Here is an 11,606-nt window from a genome sequence, read left to right as displayed (position 1 = left end):
CTGGGAGGGAATGGTAAGCTCACATCCTCTTGTCATTCCAGAAGTTGTCCAATTTAGCTAATAGGAGATGATTATGGAAATGGTAAGAGGATGGCCAGTAGCTTTTAATATAAAAAAGGTGTGCATTCTTGGCTGCCTCCAGACCTTCTGTTCTTTGAATTAGACTCTCCACAGCTTAAGATCTTGCATGCTGACTCAGGACATCTTGATCCAGGATCTCCACTGTTTTGTATTTGAATAGTAACATCAGCTCTGTGAGTACATAAGCATACCACTTCTTGCTGTTACACTAGTTTAGGTTTGTGTAGACCCTTTGCTCACAGGTGGAGGAAATACAGCTCTTTCCTGCTCTGGAAACATGAGATTTATGTAGTGAATGTCTGTTCAGGAACCCATACTACTTGGTTAACAACGGTAGGCCAGTGGAGAAAGCAACATTCCTAAACACTTCCATGTTTTTAAGAGAGGGAGGGAGGAATAATTGATTAACTCTAAATACTGAGCAGGTCCCACCTCACCAGCTGCATTGATGTATACCTTGAGTATTGCTGGTTACATCAGGCTATGTGTGGATTCAAGCAACAGCAGACAGATAACCAGCATGTATTATCAAAACTTAAAAATGGAAATCAGGCCTTAATCAGAGCATTGTCTTCTTGCTTCAGGAATAACTTTTGGTTTTGTTTGTTTTGGGTTTCTTTTCATAGAGTAACATGAAGTTTGCGTTAATTAGCATTATGAAAAGTGGACAGTAAGCAGAGATAATACAAGGTAATTTTCCCTGAGGATCTATTAAATAAGATTTATGTTTCCAGTAATGCATGAAAGGCAAATAATATTTATACATGGAAATGAAGGAATTTCAGTAAAACAGAAAACATACTTTATTTATTAGCACACAAATAGATAGAACAGAGTAAGTTTGATCCGTTAAATTCTTCCCATATGTCATATATTCGAGCCCCTGACCCTCTCCATGGCTGTCTTCTGGTCTATCTCCAGTTTACTTATCTCTTTGTCTTGTAGCAGTAAATATACTTAAAACAATTGCATTAAAAATTCCCAATAGAAAAATTATGCACTGGGGGTGGAATCCATAGGACCCAAAGAGAAGCTCATGGCTGATATTATCCTCTGGAATCCTTAAAGGTCACTGAAGACAAAAATCATCTCAGATGGTGTCCTTCTAAAGTATGTATTAACAATAGGTATAGGTTAGATGACTTTGCATCCTAGAGACTTTCACTGAATAAGAAGAAGCCAAGAATGACTGGCTTAGATGGAGGAACTATCACTGTGGATACCTGCAGGTAGATGTCAGGAATCCTTCTCCCATGACTGCATTTGGTCTTTACTGGGAAGGAAACACAAGGCACAGTTTTGCACTGAAGCCCCACAAGCAGCAGCCCCAGTACTCCAGGTATTAATCTTTGACCACAAGATTTACACAAAGAGCTGACCCTGCTTTGCTCTAAATGGGATGGAGAACAGCAGGAACTTGGTCTCCTTGCAACCTATCAACACACACCTAACTTCCAATAGCATATTTAAGTTTCCCTAACAAATAATTTCCAGGAGAAACCCTTCCTGCTTCTATTTAAGCAGTGGTAATGCCCCAGCTGCTGGGTTACAAGCATCCCATTCTCAGGGAGACCCTGTGAAGTTACTAAAGACAACAGGAGTGGACTTAAAACCAGCACATCAGCTTTTATGTGTTTCAAGGCTGAATTACTTGTGCTGCTTGTATTTAATTTTCTAAGTTATTTCAAGTAAAATAAATACCTTAAAATGGCTCAGGGGAAAAAAAAAGCCTCTTCACAGTTTCTTTTTTATTTGCCATAGAAGTGACCTTGCAAACCCTCCCACATAACTGCTCGATAGGTTGGGATTCATGGGAGCGATTCATGGCATGTCTGAGCAAGCCAAGAACTAGCCAAGTAGGACATCTGGAATTAGGCTCTGTGCAGCTGGCTCTCTGTACCTTCCTTCTTCACTAGGCAATAGCTTCAGAGTAGCTGTGTCCCCAGAGACTGGTGGATTTGTCCTTAGCTTGTAAAGCACATCTGATGGAGGTGCCTTTGGCTGTTCATTGCTCTAGCTGGAGCTCAAGTTACGTGTGCTGTAGAAAGTTATTCCAAAGATGCTGGAAGCTAAAAGTCATATCAAGCTGGCAGTGGACATACCTAATCTATAAGTAACGTGGCAGCGGCCATGGCGACATGAAGGTTTTCCCTGCCAGGGCTGGTCATCACACCTTTATGTGTCTGGCTCATTGAGTCCTATAAGGAGCCCTACTAGATGACCTCTTCTCCACCCCAGAACCAGGGGAGTGAGGGTTTCGTATGCTGGAAGGAAGATATTTAGATAATCTCTGGAAGCCTAGGAAAGCAAGTTTAACTGGGGACATGAGCTAAATATATCTATAGAAAGCTGGAGGTAACACACATCTGAAAGAGTTAAACTAAGAGCAGAAGAACTGGATGTTCACCTGCAGCTACATTTTCCTTGCCTCCTCTTCTATGAAACCATGCATGTTCCCCTCTGCAGACAGGAGCCCTTCCTTCAGCAGGCTGATGTGCCCTCTAGGAAAGGCTTTCTTCCTTGCAGTGTATGACTGCAGGCTGAAAACAGGTAGGGGGGCTCTAAATTGCCTTCTTTGAACTTGAGACAAAGTTATAGTCATTGCACTGATTTTTTCACCCCCATTGCGTGATAACAGTGGAGGCAGGCAGGAGGAAACGTGGAAGCAGGAAAGGTGTTACCAGCCAGGAAAGGTCTTTCTTTGATCTGAAAACGGAGATGCTCAGGAAGTTTGCAGATAGGAAGGACTGTCTTCTCTTCACATGCAGCAGGCTGATCCCTAGGAGTCTTCCAAGGTTTTCAGAAGGGCTGGAAATGCACAGCCAGGCACCTAACTCTGATTTTCACATTGTTTTGCATTACAGATGTTCTGTGCAATTAAAGAAATGGCTTCTGCATAAATAACTCCAGGTCCACTGAAATCACTGGAGCTGTCATTTTAGTATCTGCTCTGCCTCATTTTTTTTTTCTCATTAGATGTTTGGAGGTGGTTTCCACTGTGTTGGGCAGGATACACTGCAAGTTTACACAACCTGTTACTCTAACACATTGAAGGAAGAAAGAGCTCATTTTTGGCCCAAGGGACAACCAGTGGTGGTTGTTCCATTTTGGGAAGTCACTTACATGCGTTTTGACCTGTTTGCCATCTCAATTCTCTTATTTTCCAACTTAAAAGACAAACTGATGTCATTCCCTACCTCTAGTTTTGGATATTAAACAGAGGCAAGTATTTAAAGTCATTTATTCTTGAATGTTATCCAAACTACTCTGACTTCCTTGTACAATGCTCTGCTCTGTCTCACTGTAACACTGAGCCTCACTGAACTGCTGTTCTCCTTCTGCTGCCTCAAATATTACCCCAGGATTGTGTCAAAGCACCTCTATGATTAGGGAATACAGAAATAGAAAATTACACAGGAAAGTGGCTAATGTAAGGGACTCATTCATTCTAGCAAAAAACCCTTATTGTCGAAGAAAGAAAGAATTCTAATGCTGAGCTGGAATTTCGCCTTTCTATAGCTTACACTCCTGTTTCAAGAATGTTGAGAAAGGGTGTTGGTGCCCCAGCTGGCAGGATGGCTCAGACACTGCTCTGAGTTCTACATGTTTTAATGGGATACTATGCTGCAGGCAGCATCCTTCCTCCCCAACAGCATGAAGTGTGCTCCTGGATGCATCATGGCAGGGTGTTCAAAGAGCTCTGGAAGGAACATCCCCTTCCTCTTACATTACAGCTAGCCATGCTTCAGTCCAGCCCAGCTGGGACAGCCTGGGCTGGGGAGCTGAACAGATGTGAGGAAGGAAAAGTAAATGTGGTATCCCTGAATGCAACCCTCTGAGCAGGCTTGAGTATTATGCCTGTGCTTACACGTGAATTTGTCCCAGCTGGTCCCAGTGCAACAATGCTGAAGGATAGAGATGCCCATGGTAGGAGGCAAATTTGCCCTGCTGCACTGTAGAGCAGGCTGCTGCTTTATGCACCCACCCCTTGTACCCCACTAAGCAGCTGGGCTGTCCCCATCAATGGAGCTATGGCTACATGATGTGATGATGCCTTCTGCATCATTTGAGTATGTGGATTTAATTAGGCAACTTCCTTAGCATACACACACCAGGTAAGCACCTCTTGGTAAGAGAGCTCTGCAGTGTGAGTAGGGGCCCCTGTGGATAATGTAATAATGGAATTAATTTGAAGAGTCATAAAAAGTAGCATTTTCTGCAGTGCTCTACACAGGAAGGCAATGAACCACTACATTCCTTGCAGAACTAATGTGTCTCATCTTGTTTGCTCCTTTGGAAGTAGGAGAAAAGTCAAGAAATAGTCAACACAGCTGGGCTTTTCTTTCTGTTTACTTGGAAAACTTGTTTTAACCATCAACTTTAGCAAATTTTGGCAGTTACAAACCTGTACACTTTTTTTTTGTTGTTTTGTTTTTATAGCAAAAGAACACAAGACAATACTGCCAACAGCAATTATGAAGGAACAATTAGTTTCTGAATGAAGGAATATACCCACTCAAAGTGATTAACCTTCCCTTTTGCATAAGGTTGAATTTGTTGTCATTGGAGAAATGAATTCTTAATACCTACTTGAAATGGCATAAAAATCATATCTCTATCTTTTTTTGTGCAAAACACATTCATTTAAAAAAAGTCAATAAAAACCATCTCCTTAAAAACAGAAAAAAGTTAAACAAAAAGAGCTGAACCCAAAGGAAAGTTACAGTACAGTTTGAAATGATTAAAAAGTTTTAAAATCTAAAACCTTTTTGTTTTTCTTTTTATTTTTTTGCTGTTACTTTAAAAGTTTAAACCAAGTTTGATGACTCTTTAGAATTATATCAAACAAACAAAAAGAAATTAAAGCGACCTGATTGGCATCAAATATCTACAAAAGCCTGGCAATTTGAAACCATTATATACATTATTTTATAAACTTCTTTTTAAACACCAAAACATACATCTTTTACAAACCAGCCTGCTTGCAACAGGTAAAATTTACAAGACAATCTTTTCCGATACAGTGCTTTAAAGAGAACTGCTTTCACTCCTAAACATCTTTGTCACCTCCTGAAAAGCGGCAGTATGGGCTCCTTGCATTATTGAGTAATAGCGATTCAGGTATTCCTATGACAGAAGAATGCTACGGTTCCAAGGGCTCCAATCTCTTTCCATAATACAGTTCAAGTGCACTCTTAACATTGGTAAAGATTACATATGGCCTTTTGTGTAACACGACATACTTGCAATTATTGCTTTTCATTATTACATAGAGAAATGAAGTTAATTTCATTTCCTCCCCATCCACCCATCCCTTGGATGATGCAGCTAATTTACTAACTGGCTCCTTTGATAATGGAGATGTCAAATGTTAAGTTTATGAAACACAGGCTAAAAGTCATGGATAATGGGCAACAGTCTAAATTTCTAAGGCTCACATCACAGTTTGGTGTATTGAGAGGAACAGAGATGCAAAGAGGCAAAAAAGCACAGTTTTACTGCATGATAAATGATGGTAAACCATCAGAAAATGAACCTGAAGTTGTAGCTCTCTTGTTGGAAATCTATGAAACATCCATTATTGATTAATATCTCCAAAAAAAAAAAAAACCAACAAAGCACATAGGTACTTTAAATGGGTTTTAAATAGCTGTTTATCTCCATTATTAAGGATGCTTCCTTTTCAAATGAAGCTTGGCAGAACTGGCCCAGGGCACTTCAACTTACTCTCCCATGACTACAATTATTATCTGCTGTAAGAATACACGATAGCATCCATTTAGCTTTTTCAAGCAGGAGTCCAATGAGGAGTGAAGCTGAAGCATTTGTCCTGTCCAGCCCACGTTTCTCTTTACAACTGAATTTATATTGAGCTATCAGCAACAATTTTTATGTCATATTCTCATGCTTCCAACCTGCCTGGCTCGCAGGGACAACAGGCTGCTGCCTCCCCATTAATCAGCATCTCAGTGGCATACATTTTTTCACTGTGCTGCGTCTACTCTGAGTTTCTGAATGGAGAGGGTAGCAATACATCAAGGCTAGCAGTACTTCAGACTAGACTGCAGCATTTATACATGGGGAGAAAACAATTTAACCTGTCTGTGGGACATATAGAGGGAGAAAGCCCACTTGAGAGATGGAGCACGCAACTTTCTGACTTCAGGAAAACAGTGGCACTGAGAAGCCTTTGACTCCTTCCAGCCTTTTACTGAAGCTGTAGGTTGAAGAAACCCATGGGACAACTGAGGATCAAAGATGTCACTGAGCTTTAGGAAAATAGCTTGATTGCATGGAATGGCAGTACTGCAATGAATCTCTGCGTTCCAGCATCCTCCTGCTTGCCTTCATATGCTGTGTCCTATAGGAGGGTCCTAGAGGAAGGCAATTTTGTGATGATCTTCTAGTGGGGTAGTCCATTTGCCCCCATGGTAGGGAAGTAATTCTGCAGCTCCTTGGTGTCACCTTTGGCTCTTTGCCCTGCTATAAGATACTGGCTTAGGACAGCAATCGAATCCAGTACCTAGGGTTTTGTGTTCTGGTTTGCGGTTTTTTAAACCTTTTTTTTTAGGATATTTATAACACAAAGTCAAAAATTAACATATTTAATAACATGAGCCTAATTTTTCCTTTTGCATAAGGCCACTTAATGTGGTATTGGAAGCATAAATTATGTTGTTAGTCACTTCAAGGCTCTTTCCACTGCCCAAGTTATCCAAAAGGCTGTCAAATGTGCATGACATTCTCAACCTGATCACAACACAGAGAACAAGCACCCTCAGACTCATACACCCCTGTTGAAGTTAGTGATGTCTGATACAAACATGTATTTGCATTTTAACACGTTGCTTATTTCTTTTGTTGTTTCTTTACAGAAAACAAAGACTGTCTTGATCCTAAGAGTTATAATCCACTGATACTCAAAAGTACTTTATTAAGTCAATGAAACCTCTCCTACAGACGATTCCAAAAGGAAATACTGTGTAGTGGAGCCATCTACAGGAATGTGAACTGAAATACAGACACGGGCTAAGCAGATAGGAGATGAAGCTCTAACAGAACCAGGGACCAGGCAATGATAGCAGCAGCGATATACAAATCATCATAGGCAGAAAAAGAAATATGTATTGGATGGATTAAAATGAACAATAATTCTTACATTAGGTTATGAATGTGTTGTTATCTTCCAGGTTAGATGATTATGACCTGTCCATGTTGAGCAGTAATCAAAAAGAAAATAAAATGATCTGGATTAACAAAAGATTTTAATATGACAACTTTACTCCTTAAGATGTATTTCACCTTGAGATCTGCATTTGGGTCTTATCATTATCAAAAATAGCCAGAACAAACCCAGAAACGTTACAGAAGTGCCAATATTCACAGAGGGGCATCTGCTTGAATATGGATTAGGCCAATTTAATTTGGAGGGGAGGAGATACTGAGGTATAGAAATCATGAGGGGGTCAGAGAAGGCTGAATTATCCTTGGCACCTTCCCAACAGCACTTTATTAAGTAGGCATTCTGTGAAATGAAATGGCAACAACATCAAAACAGAAAAAGTACTATACATCGTATTTATGAATATTTTACTAGTAAAACTCACTACCAACAAGATATTATAGAGGCAACAAGCTTGGTAAGAAATGCTGAGTTTTCTTTTGTATAGCAATTGCTTGGTTCCCATGCTGTTCTTCCTCATGACACTTTTGATATGTCCCAGTAAAGTGTATATATATATATATATATATATATACCCAGATATAGGTGTCTCAGGCTTACTGAAGAATTTTCACTACAGAAAAGAGATGACAGGCACACTTCCGAACTAGCTGGGGGCTCAAACAGAACTAATTGTACAATGGATAAAAATATCTCACACCAAAAGTGAGTAGGAGCGAACCTCATGTAAACTGCAGCCTGATGCTAAGAGAGCATTACATTCTCAGAAAGTCATACCAGCTTTAAAAGTGCAGCTAAATTTGCAGCTTTGTTTTGCAAACTCAGGTGTTCCTACTCTTGAAGAGATATAAATCTAATTGCATCTGCTTCCCTGCAACATAGACTTCGTGAACAATGCAAGCCATCCTCTATCTGTGCCTCTAGGCCTGCCAAACCATTTAATGGCTTATTGGCAAATCCCTCAGTTCCTTGCAATCACAATGCAAATTTCCATATCTTTTTCTTCTTGAAAACACAGGGATAGTATCAGGGAAAAGGAGTCAAAATGTACCATGAGCACATTCAGAATATATCACCATTACAGAAGCATGTTTACTTTGAGAAGACCGAGTGACATTCATAAATTCAATGGACAGGAACTATTTGCAGACAAGTACTTGTATGTGCAGTACATTCTTTCTAAAAGTTCACTCAATTTATTAATGTACCTGTACAATGAGCTGTTTTTTAGTGAAGAATTGCTGTATGATCCCAAAGAAAATACCTGCAGTGATCTTTCACAGCTACATGAGCTATTGGAGGGAATCAGCAACATACTGTACCTACTCCAAGAACTTTAGAAATCCCATTTTATTAAAAGTGTTACAAGCTGCAGTTATTTAAATTACATTCTATTAATAACTTCTTTGTGTTGGGGGCAATTTGTGAATAAACACTTGCTTTATGTCAAGGAATGGACCACATATTAATTTTGGGTGAAACTCAAGTCAGTCAAACACATGCCCTGGTATACAACTGCTGAAACAATCCAGTTAAGATGTCTGACCAAGAGACAGGGCCTGGAAAGCAGCAGAGGAATGAATCTATTCATCTATAACAACAATTTATGCATTCAATAGCTTTTCAGAATGACTGAATTATGCCATGGAGGGAATGGATGAAACCCCAGCAGCAGCGTAGACTGCAGACCCACATTCACTGTATAAGATACACAGATGCTGTAAAATGCAGTGGTAAAAACATTTTCATAGCACCGAGCAACAGGTATGCATATTCTGCTTTAATACATTGAGTGAAACCCCCATATTTTTATATTGCACTTGGCTGATCAGACCAAATTAGTGTGAAAGGCCATTTACTCCAATCAGATGGCATAAAAGCACACAGATGCCGTGGTTTTCGCCATCCCACCACAATATTCTGAAGTCTGCAAACAACTTTTGGAAGTCTTCAAATCCTACGAAATCACACATCCAGCAGAAAATCTAGGGCCAGATCTTTGGCTGCAGCCCATCTGTGCAGTTCCACCAACAGTCAGTCAGTTTACAGCAAGTGAGAACCCATCCGGTAGACTAAGGATGAACATTTGCCAAATGACGTTATGCTGACAATTTGAGGTTACAGCAGCATTATATGCAACTTAATTGCAACTAATTTCACTGCAATAATTGTAGCATGATGACTGCTGTTAAATAGGTGATTGCCCAAGCAAGGAATTTCAATGAAGTCAGCAGCGCTCTGTAGGTAGTTGGGTTTCCTGGTGTTTCCAGATATATGTTCACTTTGCATACCGAAGTCAAGGGAGCCTTGCAAACACAGCTGGGGCAAAACTGGGCCACCACAGAGCCAAAATCTGACATTTCTAGAAGTCCTCATGGGTGAAGTTATGCACATGCACCTGACATCAGGTTTAAAAAAATGGCAACCAAAACAGGCCAATTTGGAGTAAATATATATGTTGTATATATGTTGCTCTATATGCATACAAGGTAGAATGAAATGCTATTATGTAACAAAGAAAACTATAGATAGATATTTATGGACAAATGAGTGGTCACTTGTCATTGACAAGTTAATTTGTAAGTGATGCTTTTTTAGCTATCTGATGTGTTGTACACAGCAGCCTCAGCCATCGATAGCTTTCACTCTTTCATTGACACAAAATGCCATGAACCAGGGTATCTTGGAATGATCCATACCAGTTTCTTAATACTGTGGGGAGATCATAACACTGTAACACTTTTAATAATACAATACAAAATAAAGATACAAATAAACTTTAGGGGGAGGGAAAAATTATTTAGCAATTATTGTTTCCCCCTGCCTCAAAAGTGGAGTTTTACTCTTGGTAATAAATAGAAGGTACATATTCCCCAGATTGTCTGTAACAATTTCGTGATGTATAGTATTTAGCACAACTGGTCTCTTCCGTGTCTGCACATACAGTATCATTTCTGAACAAGTTAATAATGGGTTATACTGTATTTCTGCCTTGCCCAATATATATAGATACACCTTCAGCAAAATTTCTTCTCAATATTTATACTATTAATTGGACCAAATGGCAAAAACGAAAACCCCAACAAAAACCCCGAACAAACAAAGAGGAGGAAGAAGAAGGGAGCTTCCTTTACACTTGTGTCTGATGCTGGGTCTCCACAAATGGAATGTGAACTTTTTCTAGGTTGAGTTCCTCCACGCTTTCATAGTCACTCATGGCTACTTCAGAGTCATCAAAGCCGCAGCTGGCTGAGACATCAGAGGAGGAGGCATCTAGAGAGTTGTGCAAGGATAAGGGCATCTTACCTGCACTAACGTTTTCTGTGTTCTGGCTTGGGCCAACAGCAAAAGTACTAAATTCGTTCCCAGTTTGAGACCCTGTGGTGTCCGTCTCATTGGGGAACTGATGAGGAGGGAGGTATTGGCTAGGGTGGAAGTGCGGCCGTCGCCTGCAGTCAGGGCTCAGTGTACTTGCCATTGAGACCGGCTGTGAGGGCGGGAGAGTTTCATATTGGTCTGGATAATCTCCTGGAAGAGGAGGTGGTAACTGGTCCTGGCTTAAAAACTCCTCTTCGTGGGGGGGAGGATAGTCACTGTCAATGTCATAGCCACCAAGGTAGTAATCTGTTTCCAGTTCTCTGGTACTGCCGTGATGAGCCGAGCCTCCATCTGCCGTCTCAAAATTGGGCACTTCCTCGATGTCGGACAAGCGAGCACTTGGCATCCAGTCAGAGGTATCCCAATGATACGCTGCAGCAGGAAAGAGAACCACAGCCCTCCATTAGGATGGCACCACTAATGAGAATGAAGTGTCCTGCATGCACTCGCCTCAGTCCTCACAGCACGTTCAAATCACAGCATGCGCCACAGGCCACCGCCACACGTCAGCCATGCTCTAACTGGAAGGGTAGGGCAGGAGAAGTTGTATTACGATAGTAATGCAAACAAGCAAAGAAACAAAGCACAGCCACTCCCAGGCATTGTGCTCTTTAGGATGCTACTGGGTTGCATTAGAAACTATGAGTCCAAGAAATCAAAATGACAAAAAATCTCAGACTTCATGCTTTTCACAGTTAATTGAAAAAACCCCTAAGTGCAGTCACCATGCTTATGGTATCACACCTAGTCTTCTCCCTTTCTACCTCCAATGACTTCATTTCAAGAAAGAAAGTGTGCAAGCAAATAATGTGACTGACTGAAAATCGGATCCTGAAATAAAAAAGAAAGTGGCTGGCCATTTTCATGCAGCATTTGAACCCAGCAGAATTCAAACAAAAGAGGACACATAACACAGTTAAAGAGAAAACCAGATCAAGTCAGTGCCTTGCCCAGCCCAGTCCAA

General features: G+C 40.6%; 1 protein-coding gene across 1 annotated transcript in view; it reads right to left on the bottom strand.

Annotated features, from left to right (window-relative positions):
- Positions 1 to 4,413: 4,413 nt before the first annotated feature.
- FAT3 (FAT atypical cadherin 3) overlaps positions 4,414 to 11,606 on the bottom strand; it is a 342,653-nt gene continuing 335,460 nt past the window's right edge. Inside the window, 1 exon segment of the mRNA XM_034073958.1 lies at positions 4,414 to 11,014. Within this exon segment, the coding sequence (XP_033929849.1) occupies positions 10,395 to 11,014 (620 nt within the window). The 3' untranslated portion in view covers positions 4,414 to 10,394.

The sequence above is a fragment of the Melopsittacus undulatus genome, chromosome 2 (genome assembly GCF_012275295.1).
Source record: "Melopsittacus undulatus isolate bMelUnd1 chromosome 2, bMelUnd1.mat.Z, whole genome shotgun sequence".
Taxonomy (NCBI): Eukaryota; Metazoa; Chordata; class Aves; order Psittaciformes; family Psittaculidae; genus Melopsittacus; species Melopsittacus undulatus.
This window is presented reverse-complemented; position numbering and strand designations above follow the sequence as displayed.